General features: G+C 35.2%; 1 protein-coding gene across 9 annotated transcripts in view; it reads left to right on the forward strand.

Annotated features, from left to right (window-relative positions):
- The window catches only part of ZNF280D (zinc finger protein 280D), a 117309-nt gene that overhangs the window by 65852 nt on the left and 28457 nt on the right, over nt 1-23000 (forward strand). For 6 of the 9 annotated variants that reach the window (XM_070579292.1, XM_070579290.1, XM_070579308.1 and 3 more), the window contains 3 exons: nt 3929-3991; nt 12603-12721; nt 12871-12907. In XM_070579292.1, the coding sequence (XP_070435393.1) occupies nt 3929-3991; nt 12603-12721; nt 12871-12907 (219 nt within the window). Of the gene's footprint in view, nt 1-3928; nt 3992-12602; nt 12722-12870; nt 12908-13500; nt 14630-23000 lie in introns of those variants that run through there. The other 3 variants (XM_070579362.1, XM_070579340.1, XM_070579351.1) reach the window with 1 other exon arrangement.

Genomic DNA, 23000 nt, shown 5'->3' on the forward strand with positions numbered 1-23000 from the left:
TGTTTCCCAGTTCCCAGGGAGCCCCAACCTTGCATTTCATTGTCATCACAGGTACTGAGCTCTTACTCGTTGTTAGCCTCATATGGAACTGAAAGCTTCCATTGCCACCCTTAGGGTTTCGTAGATCGCCTTTCCTTTTTCTCTACTTCACCGGTACCCTTGCCTCTCTCATTGCCTTTTTCATCTTGTTGAATGGCCTACCATTACGTCTGGCGAGTGCTTTTCCTTATTCTTTGTTAGTATCTGGAATGCCTACTTTTCCTTTCAGTTGACCTTCTTATTTGAAGTGTCTGATCACCACTACCACTCATAAGGATCATTCCTTACTTTGAGTTCTGTACCATTCATCTATTCTGCCTTTTATTATATTTGTTTGTGTCTATATTATCTTCTTGAGAAGGCAGGGCTCTTCGTATTCACCATGTCACCTAGCATGTTACAAACAGCAGGTGATAGTCATTGTTTGTTATAATTATAAAAGGCTCTAAATAAAATCTCAAAAGAGGATATTAAAATCTTGATGCAGTTGAAGCATTTTTGGAATAAGACTGTTTTGAAGAAGAGCATCAGTAAACATGCAGTTTTTAAGTGATTTTTTTAAAAAAAAGTAGCATTATATGGGTTTGATTGTTTAAATTATTGCACCTTGTTGGCTTATGGCTTTTGAGTAGCAATAGAAAAACATGCAAACACATTGCTATATAATGCTATTATTCCTCCACATGATATATAAGAAGGCTTTTTCTCTACATATAATAGAATTAAGTTGGGCGACATAAGTATTTAAGATCTCTTCTTTATCAGAGTTTACTATTTGCTAAGAAGTATGGCAAGCTGGTGGTGAAGAATCAGGCAAATTTGGATTTAAATCCAAGCTTCACTATTTTATTACCTGTGTGACTTTGGGCAAGTTACTTAACCTGACTCCCAGTTTCCTTTTCTTGAAAAGAAAGTTATTGTGATTATTACAGACAATGTACTTAAAATGCTTAATAGAATGATTTCCACTTAAGAGGTATTCAAGTAATTATAGCTATTATTATTTCTAAATTGTCATTGTTAGATCTTATGAATAAAGTCCTTGCCTTTAATTTTTGCAATTTAGTAGGAGAGAGATACTTACCTAGCTTAATGTGATAAACAAATGACTGTGAGAACACAGAGGAGGTAAAGATGAATTCTTTAAATGACAAATAAGGGAAAGTATTCTATAAATGACACTTAGGCTTTGAAGGATGATTTAAAATTTTTCCAAGGGGAAAAAATGCTAGTATAACAGTTTGTTCCTATACAATGGGTAAGACAGAGTACTGAATTAATTTTTATAAGATATGCTTTAGTTCATTATGTATTTTATGTAGATTTATTGGTGCTAAATAATAGTCATTGTAAGAACAGTTGGATTATTGTGATGGCATCATAACTGGTCTCCTGTCTATAGTGTCCTCCTGACCCCCTTTTACCAGTTCTTCCTTTCTCCTGTTGCTAGAGTAGGCATATCTGGTCAGGTTCATTTTTTGGCCTAAAATCCTTTGCCTTCCTAACAGTAATAGGATGAAGCCCAAATTTTCTGGAGAATATAAGACCTTTCAATATCTGATTCCTAGCTACTTTTTCACCTCTTTCAACTCTTATTTTCTTTTAAAATTCCTTTGTATCTTGCCCTTTGCTGTGCCTGGAGCAAGACAAGTTAGGGACCCTCTTAACTGAAATGAACTCCTAATTGTTAGCTGGCTTCTGTTCCATTTACCTGCAGCTTTCTTTCATGTAGCCACAAAACTTGTGTGTGTTACTATTGATGTTTATCTTGTGATAATTGCTTATGAATATGTATTCACTCATTTAAGAAATATTTATTAGGCATTTTTTCTGTGCCAGCTGCTGTTTAATTCCCTCCCCGCCCCCTTATGGATGGTGAACTCTGGGACAGACAGCTTGCCTTCTTTCTTGTTGTATCATCAACCTCTAGTCTAGTGTCTTAAATAGTAGGCATACCATCAAAATTGTTGGATATTTAGGAAATGGTTCCTGTTGTGTTTCTTCAGAAGTAAAGATGTTACTTATACTGAATCAAGATTATTAAGAAAATATGGTCAAAGGGAGTTTTTTCCCTCCAGTCTTACTGAGGTATAATTTATATACAACGAAATTCACCTATTTTTAGAGAATAGCTTAATGAGTTTTGATAATTATGTAGTCATTTAACTGGGTGGTGAATTTTTAAAACCTAGATTTTAACATTATGTTTTTACTATACTGTACTAAAAATCTTACCCTTTTTCTCTTTTCTTAGATTTATTTCTACATTGTTATTAACTTTATGCAGATCTAATAGGAAGAAGGGTAGTTTTTTTTCCTTTTTATTTGTGAGTGGCAGATCCACTTTTTCACTCCTATAGTACACAAAAGTATAACTCTGGAATTTGTGTAATAAATATAAATAAAGAGGCAGTAGAAGTTTTTTTTTTTTAAAGATAGGGAACTCTAAATTAAAACTGGATTCAGACAACTAAAATTTTAAAATTACCAGTGTTTTAATAAGGTACACATTGTAGACAGAAATGGAAGCCATCAAAAAGACCTTAAAATATTTTTTTCTCTCCTCTTGACGAATAAATAACCCCCAAACAGTCTTTTTGAACAGAAAGAAGAAATAGCTTTTAAAAGTTACTTTTAAATCTTATTTTTTTTTAAAAAAAAGCTTATTTTGGTTCACATTCTTTGGGAATCAGACAAAATCTTGGACTCAGTCCTTTGAGGAAACACAATTGTGTGCACAAATTTTTGCATATAATTTCAGTGTTTCACAACCCCCTGATGTTCTCTTCTAAAGAAAAACCCATTTAATTATTTTTGTGATGTTGTCTTGAGTTTGTAGACTTTTTCATAGTAGTTATCCCCAGATTGAAGAAATGACTATTAGAAATCTTTTGAGAATATTTTCTGAGCATTATAGGTAGAGTATTTCTTTTCCCATACATACGTGCTGTGCTGGTGATGGTTACCTTGTATCTGAGAGTGACCATTGGCCTGGTGTGTTGGCTACTCTCAAACTTTAGTTTGTGTAAGAATCACTGGAAAAGCTTGTTCACACACATTCCTAGGCCCCTCTGCCAAAGAAAGCAGTAGGTTGTAGGGGGCGCAAGACATTGCGTTTTTAAATAAGCTCCTAAGTGATGCTGATGTTGTTAGTCCATGACTCCCCTTTTAGTAATCCTGTGCTAAGCTAATCCTGGCTTTGTAGTACAGGAAAGCTTTCCCTACCAGATTTGAAAAGGTATATAAAAGTTATCATTGGCTACAAAGTTTGGTTAGTGGTTTTCTGTTCTGTGCTTAGGGAAAGCATTGTTTTAGCTCATGAGTTCTGCTTTAACTTGTTTTTTAAAAATCTCTGCTAGTAATTGTAAAGAACTGTCTGAATGTTTGATTTTACAAATCGTAAACAGTGGCATTTAGCTCAAGTACTGTTTACTTCCAAGGTCATTTGGATTCTACCGCCTTCCCTTGACACAAGCATGTTAAGACTGGAAAATCATTAAAAAAATAATGATGACTATTGATAACCATTCGTATTATAACAAAAGTGTTATTAGCTAAAATTTAAAATTGTTTTCAGTGCTTAACAGATGAGAAAATTAATTTGATGTGCTTTACTTTTTTTTAACTTGAGTATTTCCTTTACGTAGTGGTGAGGGTGCTGATCAGATAAAAATATGCTTAGAAAAATATATGTCATTAGAAAGTAAATGGCTGAAATGGAATGTAAAATAAAAATGCTGAATTAAACAGGGCTGACAAACATTATTTTATTATTTATATCATGATCTTTTGCTCAAAACTAAAACTTAAGTGTAGACTTGATATATAGCTATAAATTAATATGACTTACTGTATAATAAAATTAATAAAACCTGTTTTGTCTCTCCAGCTTTCATAGTAACCGACCAAGTAAAAGGTTTTGTATTTTTAAGAAGCATTCAGAAGATCTCAGGTAACTAGTTGATCTTTTTTATCCTTTCTATTGAAAAGTTGTATGACAGATTTTTTATATATAACATCTTTATTGAGATATAGTTCATATGCCATGCAATTCTTGTGTTAACTTGTATAATTAATACTTTTTTAGTATATTCGCAGAGTTGTGCAGCCATTACCACAGTTAATTTTAGTACATTTTCATCACTCCAAGAAGAAACTCTGTACCCTTTAGTGGTCATCCTCATTTCCTTCCAACTCTCCCTATCCCTAAGCAACCACTAATTTACTTTCTGTCTGCATAGATTTGCCTATTTTGAACATTTCATATAAATGGAATGATGCAATATGTGATTCTTTGTGGCTGTCTTCTTCCGTTTAGCATAGTGTTTTCATGAATCATCCATGTTGTAGCATATATCAGCACATCATTTTTTTTATTGCTGAATAATATTCCATTGAATGGATATACCATGTTTGTTTATCTATTTAGGTTATTTTAACTTTGAAGCCATTATGAGTATTACTGCTCTCAATATTTACGTGCAGTAGTCCCCCGTATTTGCAGGGGATACATTCCAAGACCCCTGGTGGATGCCTGAAACCTCAGATAGTACTGAACCCTAAATATACTATGTTTTTTCCTATATATACATACCTATGATAAAGTTTAATTTATAATTTAGGTACAGTAAGAGACTAACAACAATAATAAAATAGAACAATTATAACATTATCCTCTAATAAAAATTACCATAGATCTTAGCAACCTCAGCGTACAGTTTTTTTTCTTTTCTTAAGTTGAGAACGTCTTACTTTTTCACTTAAATGAAGTACTTTACAGTTTCTCTTTGGCACATTTGAATTGCCAGCATCACTACTCTTGAGCTTTGGGGGCATTATTAAGTACTGGCATATCTCAGAGATTTTGCAAGTTCAATTCCAGAGCACTACCATAAAGTGAATATCGCAATAGAGTGAGTCACATGAATTTTTTGGTTTCCCAGTGGGTATAAAAGTTATATTTATACTATATCTATTCTGTTAAGTGTGCAATAGCATTGTGTGTAAAAAAAAGTACATATCTTAATTTAAAAATATTTTATTGCTAAAAAAAATTGTGAACCATCATCTGAGCCCTTAGCAAGTCGTAGTCTTTTTGCTGGTGGAAGATCTTGCCTCCATGTTGATGGCTGCTGACTGATCAGGATGGTGGTTGCTGAAGGTTGGGGTGGCTCTGGCAGTTTCTTAAAATAAGGCAACAGTGAGGTTTGTTGCATTGATTGACTCTTCCTTTTATGAACGATTCCACTGTAGCATGTGATGCAGTTTGATAGCATTTCACCCACAGTAGAACTTATTTCAAAATTGGAGTCAATCCTCTCAAACCCTGCTACTGCTTTATTGACTAAGTTTATGTAATATAATGTTCCAAATCCTTTGTTGTCATTTCAACAATCTGTATAGCATCTCTTTACCAGGAGTAGATTCCATCTCAAGAAACCACGTTCTTTGTTCATCATAAGGAGCAACTCCTTATTCATTAAAGTTTTATCATGAGATTGCAGCAGTACAGTCACATTCTCAGGCTCCACTTCTAATTTTAGTTCTCTTGCTATTTCTACCACCTCCGCAGTTACTTCCTACACTGAAATCTCGAACCCCTCAAAGTCATCCATGAGGGTAGGAATTAACTTCTTCCAAACTCCTGTTAATGTTGATATTTTCACCTCTTCCCATGAATCGCAGATGTTTTTAATGGCATCTAGAATGGTGAATCTTTTCCATTAGGTTTTCAATTTACTTTGCCCGGATCCATCAGAGAAATCACTGTCTATGGCAGCTGTAGCTTTATGAAATGTATTTCTTATCTAGTAAGACTCAGAAGTCAAAATTACTCCTCGATTCATGGGTTGCAGAATGGATATTTTGTTAGCAGGCATGACAACAACATTAATCAGTTGTACATCTCCATCAGAGCTCTTGGGTGACCAGGTGCATTCTCAATGAGCAGTAATATTTTGAAAAGAATCTTTTTTTCTGAGCAATAGGTCTCAACAGTTGGCTTAAAATATTCAGTAAACCATGTTGTAAACAGATGTGTTGTCAGCCAGGCTTTATTTTTCATTTATAGAGCTCAGGCAGAGTAGATTTAGCCTAATTCTTAAAGGCCCTTGGATTTTCAGAATAGTAAGTGAGCACTGGCTTCAACTTAAAGTCATCAGCTGCATTAGCCCCTAACAAGAAAGTCAGCCTGGCCTTTGAAGCTTTGAAGCCAGACATTGACTTCTCTCTAGCTATGCAAGCCCTAGATGACATCTTTTTCCAACATAGGGCTGTTTGGTCTACATTGAAAATCTGTTGTTCAGTGTAGCCACCTTTATTAATTATCTTAGCTAAATCTTCTGGATAACTTGCTGCAGGTTCTGCATCAGCATTTGCTGCTTCACCTTGCACTTTTATGTTATGGAGACAAATTCTTAAACATCATGAACCAACCTCTGCTAGCTTCAAACTTTTCTCTGCAGCTTCCTCATCTCTCTCAGCCTTCACAGAATTGAGGAGAGTTAAGGCCTTGCTCTGGATTAGGCTTTAGCTTAAGAGAATGTCGTGGCCAGTATGATCTTCTATCCAGATCACCAAAACTTTCTCCATATCAGCAATAAGGCTGTTTCACTTTCTTATCACTTGTGTGTTCACTGGAGTAGCACTTTTAATTTCCTTCAAGAACTTTTCCTTTGCATTTTCACCTTGGTTAACTCTTTGGCGCAAGTGGCCCAGTTTTTGGCCTATCTTGGCTTTTGACATGCTTTCTTCACTAAGCTTAATCGTTTTTAGCTTTTGATTTAAAGAGAGAGATGTGCGACTCTTCCTTTCACATGAACACTTAGAGGCCATTGTAGGATTATTAATGGGCCTAATTTCAATATTGTTGTCTCAGGAAATAGGGAGGCTTGAGGAGAGGGAGAGGGATGAGGGAATGGTTGGTGGAGCAGTCAGAGCACACAACGTTTATCAATTAAGTTCACTGTCTTATATGGGCAGTTTGTGGTGCCCCCAAACAATTACAATAGTAACATCAAAGATCACTGATCACAGATCACCATATCGAATATAATAATAATGAAAAAGTTTGAAATATTGCAAGAGTTACCAGAATGTGACCCAGAGACACAAAGTGAGCAAATGCTGCTGGAAAAATGGCGCTGATAGTCCTGCTTCACACAGGGTTGCCTCAAACCTTCAATTTCTAAAAAAATGCAGCAGTATCTGTGAAGTGCGATAAAGTGAAGTGCGATAAAGCAAGGTATGCCTGTAAAATAAGGATAACTTGAACACAAGTACTGCAACACTGCGACAGTCGATCTGATAACTGAGATGACTAACAGGTGGGTAGTGTATACAGCATGGATACACTGGACAAAAGGATGATTCACGTCCTGGGCAGGATGGAGCAGGATAGCTTGAGATTTTATCATGCGACTCAGAACAACGTGCAATTTCAAACTTACAAGTTGTTTATTTCTGAAATTTTCCATTTAATATTTCTGGACAGCAGTTAATCATGGGTAACTGAAACTGCAGAAGGCAAAACCATGGATAAGGGGGTACTACTATACAGATTTTGGTCTGGGCATGTCTTTTCATTTCTTTTTAGACAATCTAGGATTGGAGTTGCTGGGGTATATGGTAACTGTGTTGAGCCTTTGAGGAACTGCCAATGTTTTACAAAGTACCTCTAGTATTTTACATTCCCACCAGCAGTATATGAGGGTTTCAGTTTCTCCACATCTTTGTCAACACTTGTTATTATCTCCTTTTTATTTTAGCCATCCTAGTGGGTGTGAAGTGGTATCTCATTGTGGTTTGTCATAACTTTTTTTTTAACCTGATGTTGGGATGCCCAATTTGGTAATCTAAGTGATTGCTACTGGCTTTGCAGAGTTCTATACATTATATTTTTAGACTAGAGGTGTGATTAGCCTGTATTCTCTTGCTAAATTTATTTCAGTAGTGACAAGTGGTGTCAAGATGAAATCTTCATGCATTTGCATTGTAAAATGAGAACAAAAATAAGGCTCTACAACAATATTTCAATATTAAAAAGATAGCTAAGATATCTAGTAAAGTGGCTAACACTTTTTCAGTTTTGAAGTAAATTTCTTAAACCATTGGTATTCTTGAAATTAGTGTGTAGTCTTCATAATTCTTATTTTTTCTTTTTCAAATAGAGACGTGTACAACTTGCTTACTGTGCAGAAAGAACTCTTGAAGATTTCTAAAGATTCTGATAATTAACTTTGGTTGTAGCATACACTTACCTTAGAATCCACTGACACCATTTTTTCATATTCTTCTGAATTCTTTGGACTTCATAGTTTTTTCTTTATTTTGCTCATGAAGCCATTGCTACTTGAAATATTAGTGTCTTTGCTGTACTGAGCTAGTATGTAGAGTTAAGTTTAACCAACACTTGTTTTGATCTTTTGGGTTAGTGGAAAATTTGGAAGAGGGGATAATATTAAGTCTCAGGACCTTTGTACTTATGTACCTTGTACCTATGACTGGTTTCTCTTCCCCAGATTTCCGTATGATTAGCTCCTTTATCTCCTTCAGGTCTCTACTCTGATGAGTGAGCCTTTCCTTGGCTGCCCAATTTAAAATTGTATTCTCTCCTGTGTGCTTCACCTCAGCACTCCCTGCCTCCTTTGTTTGTTTGTTTGTTTTGCTGAGGAAGATTCACCCTCACCTAACATCTGTTGCCAGTCTTCCTCTTTTTGCTGAGAAAGATTTGCCCTGAGCTGACATCTGTACCAGTCTTCTTCTATTTTGTATGTGAGTCACCGCCACAGCATGGCTGCTGATGAGTAGTTTAGGTCCACGCCTGGGAACCGAACGTGGGCCACTGAAGTGGAGCACGCTGAAGTTAGCCACTAGGCCACAGATCCAACCCCCTCATCTCCTGTTTATGCTTCATTTTTTCTAGATCATCTTTCATTATCTGCTATACTATATTCTTTTACCTTTTTTTAATTGTCTGTGCCCTCCCACTAGAATGTGTGTGGTTTGGATTTTTGTCTATGTGTCTGGCATACAGTAGGCACTTGTAAATATTTGTTGAATAAATTAATATATATGTTGGAAATAACTTATGTGAACAATAGGTCCCGTCTATGATATTGGATCAGTAACTCACAGGGAGAGAAAAATATGATACAATTTAAAAAATATATTAGTGTTAATTTTAAAACATTTTACTGATTTCAAAGAAAGAGATTAAACCGTATTAGATGTTCCTTTATTGAAAATTTTTATAAGAGTATAAAGGGTTTTATTGCATTCAGAGGCAAGATTTTAGTTTGATTTTTACCTCACTGTTGTCAAGCTCAGTTGTGTGTTTGATTTTTAAATGAACTATATTATTTTAAAGATCTGGGATGTTTTTCTCTCAACTTGAATAGTTCTCAAATTGAAAATTTGTCATTTTCTGTGAATGGAACATAGCATACGTATAATTGTATAGAACAGTAATTTTTGTTATTACTCTTTTAATGGAATAGAATATTCATTCTTTAGCAATTTATTGTGCATCTATCATGTACATATTATATATGATAGATTTTATAGGACCTAATGTAGCAGGTCCTGTAAAGATGACAGTGATGAAGAAGTCTTGAAACAAACCTCCAGGGGATGTACAGTTTATGGGGTGGGAGATAAGGGGTGAATGTAAATAACTACAATAAAGCAAGGAGTATTTTAATCACTGCAATGAAGGTTATTTATTTCAAAGAGGGGGAGAGAGAGTACTTGGAATGATCTGTGTAAGTGCTAGGTATACTTCGCTTTAAAGGAGTATTGTTTATACTGACAGAAGATGCACAGGGCCACTCAAGTTGGAAGAAATAGTGGATGAAGGTGCAGAGATGAAAACATAGAAGGCAGACAGAAGGAATAGCTAGTAGTAAATAGATGTAGCATGAAGTTCATATAATAGTAATGAGACTGAAGTTTGCGGCAATAGTTTTGAGCTTAGAGCCAGATTGTGAGAGCATAGAAAATAAGGCTAAGGAGTTTGGACTTAATCTGAAGAGCACTGGCGACTCTTTGATATTTTATACAGAATCAAATGGTACTGAGGAAGGGTTGAATTGAAGCTACCCTTATTATCACCTTCAGCAATAGAGTGAGTTTATAGATGCATGAAATTTATAATTTAGAACTATTGTGGTAGTTATGAATGATTTAGTAAGGACCTGAGTTAAAATGGTGAAGATAGTCTTACATCATCTTTAAGAATATGGGCCCTGCAATCAAAGTGCTCAGTTTCAGACCTGATCTTGACCTTTACCAGCTCTATGTTCTTGGTAGATTACTAAGCTAACTCTGTCCTCTGTAAAAAGGTGCTAAATTATAGCCCCTACCTTTTTGCGTTGTAAGATTTAGATGAGATGGTATGTCTGAAATCATTAGCCTGGCACAGAATAAGTACCTAATAAATTATTAGTATTATAAAATGCTTGACATAGTGACTGTTTTAAGGAAGAAGAGACAGAGATAACTATAGTTGGAGCTTTATTGTCAGAGGAAATGGCATCATAAGAAAGACCAGTCAGGAAGAATTGATTTGTGGAGGAAATACGTGATTTTAGTTCTATGAAGGTCAATTTTGATGTGCCACTGTGGCATCTAGGTATAAATATACGGTAGACTGTTACACTGGAGCTTCATGGGAGAAGTCAGTGTAAGGTATGTTATTTGTTTGTGTTTGTATATTGGTAAAACACTTAAATTTTTAAAGTATGTGATGAACTTCAAAAGTGTATTTATGCTTTGTTAATGAATTGACAATAACAATGACCACATTACATGATCTATTTTCTTTTCACCTAAGCAAAAATAATTTATTTAGCAGTATTCCAAAGAATCTCCCGGGCCCCTAAGAAGAGGAGGTACAACCAGAACAAATAAGGGAAACAGAAGGCTTTCAGTTACTAACATGGCTTCTCTCTAGTTTAACCTGCTGAGGCAGGATGATCTTGTCTTAGTTTCTCTGGGCTTGGGTTCCATTCCCCTTTCTCTGTGTCTGTAGACCAGCTTTCTTTATTGGTGACCCAAACATAGTATTCCCAGCCTCCCACGTTGTCCCAGATCAAGAAGTTTTATTATAAATTCCAATTACGAATCCCTGTTTACAGAAGGCTTGAGTTAGGCATTTCACCCCTGGCCCAATTAACTATGTCCAGTGGAATAGGCATTCAGCTGCTACTCACCACTGAGACTACTTTTAGTGTCTATGAGGGCAATTTGATAATAGAAACATCTATAATTCGTTAGTAAAGTTAATTATTTAAATCTTGGCTTACCATAAGCTTTTAAGTTAAAAATATTCCATTTAGAAATCTAGTACATTTTAATGATCACTTTCAAGAGGGCCTTTAATTAATGTTAAAGTTCATTTAAGTTGAACAGGCTAAATTTTCTAAATAGTCCCATCTACAATTCAAGTTCCTTTAAACAACTCATCGTTTATAGATTTAATATATTTGATTTTCTTTTAAACAGCACCTGCTTAACCCACAAGCTCCCAAGTGCTTAACTCAAATGAATGTAATAAATATGTAGTGGCTTTGTAAGTTTTCTGAGATATTACCATATTTTTGTAGGATTAATAGTATTTTAAAATACCTTTCAACTGAAAATCAAAAGTTTAAACACATTTTAAGTTAGAATCTTAAGGCCAATGTCCTGTACTATAATATGCCTATTATTACTATGAGAATTGTTTTCTAACCTTTTTGAAAATTTGTAATCATTATATATTTCATTGGAGGACTCCAACATTCAGTAAAGTTTTGTTAACGGAATGAGTAGTTTAGACCTCAGCAGGTGGGCCAGTTCAGATGCTGGGATGTGGAGGACCTCAAGCTTTGGACTTAGTGAATTAACTAGCTTAGTTAATTCAGTGTTAAATGAGAATAATGCCAGCCTTGAATGGTTGTGGTGAGAATCAAACTAAATAATATATGGGAAAACCTTTAACACATAATACACAATTGATGGTAGCTACAACATGATCTATTTTTAAAGCCTTCACATTTCTCTTGTAATTTTTTCCTCGCCTAAATAAAACACTAGATTGTAAGCTCCTTTAGAGCACAGACTGTTTTTTGTGTCATCGTTATATTCACAATACAGTACGATAGTAATGCAGTATGTGTCAAGACAGGCTTAATAAATATATATTGAAAATGAATAGTATACCCTTGCTTTGCAGATGGGCAGAGGCACAGATAGATTGTGACGCAGATAGATTGTCAGAGTGACGCAAGTTAGTGGAGCCAGGACTAGGCTGTAGGTCTGTTGGCTCCTAGCTTTTAGCAACTGGTAGGAGAGTGAAAGTTTATAGAGCAAAAATACTTTCTGTAAATAAATGGTAGCATAATTTGAATATGGCTACGCCATTTTCTAGAGAATTATTTCAGTTATATTAAGTTTATATAACAAAAATGGGAGTGACATGACACAAAAGTAGCAAATCATGGAAAAATAATCATTGAACTTGTGTATGGATTTTTATAAAAGATAAAAACCTTTTCTTTTATACCATTTGCTTTCTTTTATAGGGGCATTACTCTAGTGTGCCTTAATTGTGATTTCCTAACTGATGTTTCTGGCTTAGATAATATGGCTACACACTTAAGTCAACATGAAACTCATACTTGCCAAGTTGTAATGGAGAAAGGTACGTATATATAATTGTGTTACTTTGGATTTTTGATATTTATTCCAGTATTTTTGGTCAGCCACATGAGGGCTCTTTACTAAATCGTTATTCTCACTCATCATATTTTGTATGCTGTTTTACATATAAAACTTTTCTTCTAATTTCAGTTTCTGTTTGTATCCCAACTTCTGAGCATCTTTCTGAGTAAGTTTAATTTTTATTCGGTGCATTTTACTTTGATGGATTTTAGCACTATTGCATTTAAAAATGTATCGTTAATAGAAATGAAAAATATTAAAGTATTTTGTTTTTTTTTTAAAGCTGCTTGTTGAAATAGGTTCCTGCTCTATGGAGCTCGTGACCTGGTGCAAGACAAGTTGGAATTTCCTAAGTTCAAAGTTCTGAGATGTTTTCTTACACAAAGGCAGTTAAGCAGCCAAGTTCATGACACTAGCTCTCATTATTCAGCTCTTTTCAGCTTCAAATGGGACTAGATTCTTATTCCACCTTATCTTTGTGTCAGGTTGACATATCTTAACATATGTTTTTTTCTCCAGTTGGCCCTCTCCAAAAATAACTTTTGTTGCTATGGTCATTTCTTACTTTGCTTAAAATAATTTGTGTTTTTCTCTGCTGTACCTGCCTTCAGCATAATACATTCCAATGATATGGCTGTTTGTCTTTTTGTCTGTTTTGTCTGCTTTCTCAATTTCTTATAAGTCTTAAGTTTTTAGGCCAGATGATTGTCTTTTTCCTCATTCGTTGTCTGTCATTGTGCTATTTTTCTTATTTTTCAGATGCAGAAGCAGCCCAGAGATTTCAAAAAATGTCCAGGGTACACCTGGACAGTGTCCCCCTTCGATGGACACAACTGATGCCTGTTCTCTCTTTCCAAGGAATGTGAATAATTTGACTGTGGGACCTGCTCTAGGTTGTGGTCTCAAGAAATCAAATCTTGGGGAGATTCCTTTACTTCATGGCTGGCCTCCCATAAGGCTTATGCTGATTTAGCCAGAGATGGTCTTGAGGCCCACCAAATTGAGCACAACTTCCCAATAGGGACTTTGGCTCTTGATTTTAAGCTTGTGGGTTATTTCTGGCCAAGAAAAGCCCATCAAATCAAGGCTTCAACATCCAAGTTGAAGTTTAGTCATTTTGACTGTTGCCCTTTAATCTTCCCCTAGCATGATTGCAGTCCAGGAAATACAAAAACTTTGGTTGTTAGGAAACCGTGGTTACTGTCATGTCCTTGGAACAACAGGTCTCTGTAATTATGTTCCAGAATTGCAGTTATTTTTGCTGTCATTTAAAACGTAATACCTTCTATAGTTTCTCAGCAATACCAATTCTCAGATTTTTTATTTTAAAAAAATTTAATTTAATTTTGGTAGCTTGTTTTTATGTTCTCCAAATTTATTGATGTTTATCTTCTTTTCTTTAAAACCGTTGTTTAGTGTTTGCTTTGTTTTGTTAAGAATGCCAAGAGATTCCCTAGAATTCTCTACAGATTCCCTATAGCTGTCTATTTATAGCTTGTTAATTTGGCTGTTGTTCAGACCATTAGACATTATTATATCCTCTGTCTTATTTGGGGATTATTATTATTAATATTAATAATTGTGAGTTCTAAGGGGTAAAGAATTGGTAAAACCTCTTCTTGCAGACCCCTAGTATGAGTGTTAAAGTTACATATTTGTATGTCTAGTACATAATATCTACTTAGCCATTAATGTAGTTCCTTTGGGTAAAGGTAACATTAAAAAAATACGGGGGGCCAATAATGCACTTGTTTCTTTCATATATATATATTTCCGCATATATATGTATTTAAAAAATTTGACATTTGTTTATTTTAGTTACATTGAATACAGATCTTCTAAACAGTTTTGATGCTCTTATTTTCTTTTAATAAAAAATTGTATTGTTCAAGTGCCTCAGGAATTATTTACTAATAAATAATTTCACATGAAAGCTGTAGATTTTATATAAATAGGTGCATCGATTTAATTGTTTTATGGAACTCATTATTTGGCTTGGATACTAAACGCTGTATCTACTTAGTGCATCTTGCATTTTTTCCTCCAACACAATAGAAAGCACTATTTATACTATACCAATTTCCTGAATTTTAAAGACAGGTTAAAATGCCTTTTGCGATCTTAGTTGCCGTAAGGAGAAGGCAAGCTCTGAAAGTATGACTCAGTCGTGTTTTTTTACTCTCAAATCAGAACTTCTTCGGTTTTACTTTGAAACAGATTTAAAACCGATTTAGGTGACCACTTATTATATAATGTGTTCCTTGCAGTTAATAATCAGAAAAAGTTGAATCCATTAGTTTTAAATTTCTAAACTAATTTCTACTGTAAATGATTTTCCAAAAGCTCCAAAAGTGGCTTGTTTCTTAATAGGTGGAATTGGTGATATATTAATCTTTATTTTCTTATCTGTCTCTAGGAAGTTTTGTCATTCCCCCTCTTTCTACCCAATTTTAAAAATACTTTAAAATTTTGCCCAGAAGTAACAACTTATTTCCATTTTTACCGTAAGTTCCTTTTTCATTTACAGATGTTTTCTCTACTTTAGTTATACTTGAAAAATGTGATAAACTACAGTCTTGAGATAACAGTGTAGGAGTACTGCTTTGTGTTCTTGCGTAGGACTCTTTTATAGTATTCTCAAGTTCATTTTCTTAGTTTAAACTCTTAAAAGCTCTATCACCTATAACTTCCTTTTTAAAAATTTGGTTTAAATAAATCAAGGCAGTTAGTATAAAACTTGCTTATTATAGGCAATTGGTTGAGTTTTAATTTGCTGCTAACAAGTTTTAGCTTGAATCTGATCCCTCTTTACCATCAGGTTATTCTGAATAGTTTGTTCACCTGATTGCTATTTCATGCATATGTGCTTTTGGTTACCACTGAGTGAAAAGTGAGATTGGTTCGGTTTAAGTCCATCACCATTCTTAGAAAAAGTGACTTCTAAACTACAGGGTCTTGGATTCTTCCCCTATTTTTGTCACATTTTGGCAAAACACCTTATCTCTTTGGGCTTCATTTATTTATTTAGCAAATATTTCTTGAGCCTCTACTTTGTGCTTGGCGCCATTCTGGGTGCCAAAAAAATGGACTGAAATCTTTGCCCTCATGGAGTTTACATTTTAGTGGTGAAAGATAGACAATAAAAAGTACATAAAATATATAGTATGTTAGATGGTGGTCAGTACTATGGAGTAAAAATAAAGTAGGGGAGGGGGATAAGGAGTGTGGGTGAGAGTTCAGAGGCCGCCATTTAAAATTTGGTGGTCAGGGAAAACCTCACTGAGAAATGACATTTGAGTAAAGACCTGAAGGAGGAACTGCAAGAAGACTGGTTTGCCTGTAACTGAGTGAGCATGAGGGAGATAGTTGGAGATGGGGCCTGTGGGCCATGTTGTATAGGCTCTTGTAGACCATTTTAAGGAATTTAACTTCCACTCTGAGATAAGAAGCCATTAGAGGATTTTGAATAGAGGAGTGTTTTATATCTCAATAAAAACCACAACCAACAAAAAACCTTAAATACCGAAGAGTGTTCATATTACTCTAGCTGCTGTCTTAAGAATAAACTGTAGAAGACGAAGGGCAGAATCAGGGAGATTAGTTAGGGAGCTATAGTAATAATCCAAGTAGGAGATGGTGGGAGTTTAGGCTAAGCTGTTGGCGGTATAAGTGATAGGAGGTTTGATTTGGGATATGTTTTGAATTTCTTGATGGTTTGGATGTGAAAGGTGGGGGGAAGAAAGTGTTGAGGATGATTGCACAGTTATTGGTCTGAGCGTATGGAAAGATGGCATTGATAGTAACTGAGATGAGGAAGACTAGGAGGGATAGAATAGATTTGGGAAGGAAGATGAAGACTTTGATTTGGGACTTGTTTTAGTTTGAGGTACCTATCAGATATCCAAGTGGAGATGTCATAGTCTTTCACCTGTATGAGTTTAGGGGAGTATTCTAGGCTGTAAATATCATTGAACATTTTAAACTGTTGTGGAAATGAATACAAGTAAAACTGGGGAAATCTGAATAAGATCGGTATATTGTATCGCTGTCAATATCCTGGTTGTGATATTTTACTGTAATTTTGTAAGATGTTAACTTGGGGGAAACTGGACAAGGGATACATGGAATCTCTCTATATTATTTCTTACAATGGCATGTGAATATAAAATTGTCCCCAAATAAAAATTCAATTAAAAAAAATGTCATGGGACTGTGTGAGATCTCCAAGGGATAGAGTAGAGATAGAGAAAGGGCAATGTCCACCGACTGAGTTCTGGGTACTCTGACAAAAGGTTAGGGAAATGAGAAGGAATTGGCAAGGGAGATTGAGAAGGAATGGCCAGTGATGTGAGAGGATAACCAAGGGAACGGCAGTGTCTTTGGAGCCTCACTTACCCTATTTAGTAACCCATTTGTAAATGTGAGTGCCAACCTGTTCTAGAGTTCTGAGATTCTGTTATTCCGTATTGATTATTCCTACATGTCATAATTTGTTCTCTTGACAAGATGCATTCAGAATACCACATATCATTATTCCCAGTAGCAGAAGCAGGAACTCTTTTGACCTTGAGAAAATTAAGTGTTCACATTACTCCTCAGCATGTTTAACTCTCTACACATACTCTTGTAAAAGTAATTCTCTTACGTTTCTATAAAGGAAGGTAACTGGATCAGTGTTTCCCAAACTCTGTACTGTAGAACTAATGACCATAATTTAAAAGTTAACATGGTCAAATAAGCTTAGGAAATGCAAGTTAAAGAGATTATTTAGTATGGGATTTGTCATGCTATGTGTGGCGTGTGACTGTCTACGAGAATATTTGTTTGACCTTAGAATTTTTTTCCTTCAATATTAATAACTTCTTGACATTGATCTCCATAGAATAATGTGTAGAATGCTGATCTAAGGTAATCATTCTTCAGATTTTCTGAATTGGGAAATGAAAAGTAGTTGTGTAGGGTGCTGACTAAGATGGACTCTTAGACTTTTCATTCATAGTTTATGAATCATCTGCATTATTATGTTTGTAAAGTCTAAGAAATACCTAACAGAGACAGACTGGTAATAGCTTATTCTGCCTCTGATTGTAGCAGCAAGGGGTATTTTTGTTGGAGGGTATGGTTACTTTACATGGTTTCAGACTAAGAAGCTTAAGAATTTGACATAATTATTTGTGTCTTCTCTCTCTAACTCCTTATGCTTAGCTTATCAATCTACCCACTTATTTACTTTTCTGGAGACTATTATTATTTCCAGTCTTTTATTATCTGTTAAGGAGTTTCATATTTTTTAAAGTTTTACTTCCTACTTAAACAGCATTAGGAGGTCTTCCTTGATACTAAGATTAGGATTTGATAGCCAGCTTCACATTAAACCTTCTCAGACCCTTAAAGGGACACTATAGTATAGTGGTTAAAGAGCACAGGCTCTGAAGTTGATTGCCTAGTTTGGAGTTCCTGCCCTGTTTACTAGACTTATATGACTTTGGATAGGTTGCTAGACCTCTGTGTCCCATTCCTCATTTGTAAAACTCAGATAACAACAGTACCTGCTCAAAGGTGTTGAAGGAATTAAATGAGTTAGTGTACGTCTACAGTACTTAGAAAGTGATTGGAGGAAGCATTATACAAGGGTAAAGTTATCATTGTTACTATTGTTATTTTGTTACTACTTTTCATGATTCTGTTGCTTCCTGCATTTTATTCACATAGAATTACCCTGATCTTCAGCCTTTTTTTCATTCTAATTTTCCCATACCATTTTCACAGATCATCTGTGTTAACTTTGTTTTGTGCACCTTTCCGTAGAGTTATTATTGAAGCATATATTACCCATACTATTAGATTTTTGTTGTATAAAGCTCACTAAACTATGCTTTTAGGGAATGTCTATGCATGCTTCTAGGTTCATTTTAGTCATAACTGTGTTTTATAAATAGTATTTTTTCTCTAAATTATATTGTGTTATACTGACCACACTATGGTTCATCTCATACTTTCAGCCCACCTCTCTGATTTTGAGATCTTCTGCAGCCTCACTCTAGTCAGTTTGGTTTTTGGCCACCTGGAAGAGCTCACTCTCATCTGCAGACTTGGAGAGGCTACCATGCATCTCCTTTTCTATAACTTCCTGAAATATAGGAACATACTGTGTTTAATCCTCCACACTGAAAAATGTCTTTATCCATACCACTGTAAAGTACGAAAGGAGTGCAGCTTTGAAATAAGGCAGTCCTGAGTTTAAATTCTCGTTGTATATCTGTAGCCTTGAGAAAATTGTTTAACTTTGCTGAACCTCATCTTTCTCATCAGTGAAATGTATGTAATAATTCCTTGTAGAGTGGCTGTAAGAAATAGAGATAACGTATGGAAATTAAATTAAATTATTAATTTAAATAATTTAGTTAAATAATTAAAATAATTTAGTTAACCAGGGGTCTTTGGGGAGAAAAAGGAAAAATAAAATGTTTAAAAAATAAATAAGTAAAAATAGTTTAAATAGTTAAAATTATTTAGCACTGGCCTGATAAAAAGTAGTCACTGAATAAATGCATGCTGCTGTTGCCATTGCTGCTCCACCTGCTGCTGCTGCTACTAATGCTACTAGTGTTACTGCTGTTCCTGCTGCTGCTCCACCTGTTACTACTGTTATTGCTGTTGCCACTATTATTTTTGCTACTACTCATGACAGGGGACCCTGGGAACTACATATCAGTGGAATCTTCTCATCATTGAGAGTTTTAGTGGCAGTCTATCTGCTCTGTGGTTATTTGTAATTTTGGCTTATAGTTCACAGGTCTTGCAGATGTTCCTCCAAACTGCTGGGTGGATGGCATTTTCTGCAGAGCTTCAATTGTATCTCATGTAATTCTCTAATGTCAGAATTAAATGTAGTTCTGACTTTCCATGTCTAAAGACTGAACCAGCATCCTTGTTGAAAACTAGTACGTAATCATGTCTGTTTAGGAGGAAAATATTCCTTTTTGAGCTTACAGAATTCTTTCTTTAAAGAAAAGTTTTTATTGATTATTACCAGGCAGTTATTTCCAGAATCTTAGCTACTTATCCATTACGACTAAGTTTATGAAAATGTGTAATTGTGCTAGTTAGCAGTAATAAAGTGGCTGTTTCTTTTGTAGACGTTTGAAAGAATTTTTTAAAAATCTGCTTTCTCAGATGTTGGAAAGATTTTAACTCAGTCATGGAATTAACTCTTTTTCTCTCTCTTTGTCCCTTATCTCCATTTTCCCCTTCCTCTGTCTTCTCCAGTATATCTACTTGGATAGATTAATTATAATGTAAAATAGAACTAAAGTTTTAAGTGTTTATTTTTTTTAAAGATTGGCACCTGAACTAACAACTGTTGCCAATCTTTTTTTTTTCCTTTGCTTTTTCTCCCCAAATCCCCCCAGTACCTAGTTGTATATTTTAGTTGTGGGTCCTTCTAGTTATGGCATGTGGGATGCCGCCTCAACATGGCCCGATGAGCAGTGCCATGTCTGCGCCCAGGATCCAAACTGGCGAAACCCTGGGCCACCAAAGTGGAGCACACGAACCCAACCACTCGGCCACGGGGCTGGCCCCCTAAAGGTTTAAGTTTTGCAAGGTTTGTTTTCCTGACAAAGTTGTGAATAGATATTTCCCTCTAGCACATCTTCAGAGCATAAGAATCCATAGTAAATCCCTAATAACTAAGCTTGGAAAACTAGACCACTTAACCAGTTGTCTATTTTATTGCTTGAGTCAAAGGTCCTAAAAGCCATAAAGTGAAGTGATTTTCAAAGTTGATCTTTTTCTCTCAGCGACTTCCAGGTTTGTTCTAAGCAAAGTACAATGGAAGAACACTGACTGGAGTCTAAATATCAGAGTTCAAGACCAAGCTCTCTCACTTACTAAATTTTTACTCAAGTTGCTTCAGTTTCCTCATCTGTGAAATGAGATTGAAAATAATCTTTGCACTATTGTTTTGAAGATTTGAAAGAGATGTAAAATGTATTTTACAGATAAAATTATGTATGTTATATTTTATTAAATTCCCTTAGAGAGTACTAGGAAGAAATGAAAATGGAAAACTGATTTTCCTTGAAACTGTGAGTTCTCTCTTATTTCATAATGGTTACTGAGTTTTATACTTAGCACCAATAGTGACTGCATGGCTCTTTCATGGTATGATATAGATAACCCTTCCATATATTCACTGACACTGAACATTGATTCCTTACCTTCAGTGTGCAAGACTTTGTCTCAAGTGCTGGAAATGGAAACGTGAATAAGGCGTGGTTCATGTCACCAGGGTAATTAGAGAATAAAGTAGACAGAAATGTAGACACTGAATCCACATCTTCACAGGGCAAGACAGTAAACTGATTTCGTAATCAGCTAAGCCACTAACACCATTTATATATTATGTGATTGTTGTGAAATGCTATACCAGAAGAGAATCTGGACTTGTTCCCAAAGAGAAATATCACTATTTATTTATTTATTTATTTATATCACTCTCAACTAAGCCAATAAGCAGTTCATTATCTTTCATAAATACAAGCAGTTAAGTATGCACTTTTAGGAACAGAATAGTAACCTTTTTAAAAGTTTTATGTAAGAATATGTAAGAAGAAATTCCATTTTCCTGTGAAATTCTGATCTTATTTGGAGGAATTATTGGCTCTGATCATAATTCAAGTTAGAGTCTTAAGTGTTCAAAATGGTCAGTGTCTTCATTTCATATATTTGATTTAGCAGGAAAAAGCAAGCAAACTGATCTCATCTATGAGATGCATTTAATACACTTTGCCTTCTTTCCTTCTCTAAACTTTTGAAATGTCACTGGGATTGGAGATATTAGGGGGATCCTGCCCTTACATTCTTTCATCCTACCACAGACATTAATATCTCAGACCAAGTCTTTAGCAACTGTGAAATAGTTTTTCCTTTGCAAAGTGGATGCAATATATTTGCCCCTGGTATGTAATTGCAACTCAGTAGGTAGGAGCTATCTCTCGAAATATGGTGGTCTCTGGCAGTTTGGATTTCTGCTTTTGATATCTGGTAAGCAGGGAACAATGGAGACCCAGTGAAATACAAAGATAGATGAAACTTAGTCCTTCGTGTAGGGCAAACTGTACCAACTTCTGTTAGTGATTCTGAGGATACTACCGTTTTTTCAGTCTCCTGGTCCTGAGCATACTTGCTTATAGATTATAAATTAAATATCTGGGTCTTATTTCCATAATGCCAACACAATAAAAAACAAATAACAAAATAGAGCCGTAGTCTGGCATTAAAATCTTCTGCCTCCATTGATTGTCTTATTTTTTTTGCTTCATATTTTTATGCACAGATATTTTGTTTCTCTTGATTTCTTGTCTGTCTTTACCTAGTTCTTTCTTCTGTCTACCTAGAATGATTTTTTTGCTCTGTCTTCCCTAACTTTAGATGACTAATCATACCTAGGTGTTCAGAAATGGGTAGATCTTTCATACTAGAGCAAATAGGGTTAGTCCTAACAGGAGTAGACCAGCAATCAAAATTAATGTCTAATGTATCGTGTTTGAGGGTAGGGGGAAGTATGGCAGAAAAATCTCCAAACATTGAAGATATTTAAGTGTTAAAAGGCATTGGATGGCACACTCTCAAGTAAATTCTGGACAGTAAGATTAATTCCTGACTACCCATGGCAATAATAATAACTAACATTTATTGAGCACATACAGTGCGCCAGACACTCTTACAAGTGTTTCACATTAACTCATATAATTCTAACAAACTAATGAGATATGCAGTTATTGTTCTGATTTTATAGATGAGGTAACTGAGGTACAGAGCAGTAATTTGCCCAAGGTCACATAGCTGTTCAACAGGGGAGAACCTCAATTTAAATTATGACAGTCTGTCTTCAGAGACTAAGCAAGTACTTTACTCAGTTCTCTGGTTGTACTTGTAGTTCCAAATGTACTTCCTGCTTTGTTTATGATGGCTGAGGAACTGAGCTTCAATGTGAAGGCTGTTTCTGCAGGAAGGTAGGCAGCAGCTGACACCGTTGTTACGTTGGGACCACAATCTAGCCTCGTAATCTTACAGCAGTATTTCTCTGATATACAGGCAATCGGACATTTCAGCAAACAATGGCACAAGTTGGTCTATTAGTAAGGTTAATTTGGCAGTGGTGCTCAGCGTGTTTTAGACAGGAAAAAATCTAGAGGCAGAGAGATCAGTTAAGCTTTTTCACTTCCTGGCATGACTGTAAGGGAGCCTGATTC

This window comes from Equus przewalskii, chromosome 1, assembly GCF_037783145.1.
Source record: "Equus przewalskii isolate Varuska chromosome 1, EquPr2, whole genome shotgun sequence".
In the NCBI taxonomy this organism is placed as follows: Eukaryota; Metazoa; Chordata; class Mammalia; order Perissodactyla; family Equidae; genus Equus; species Equus przewalskii.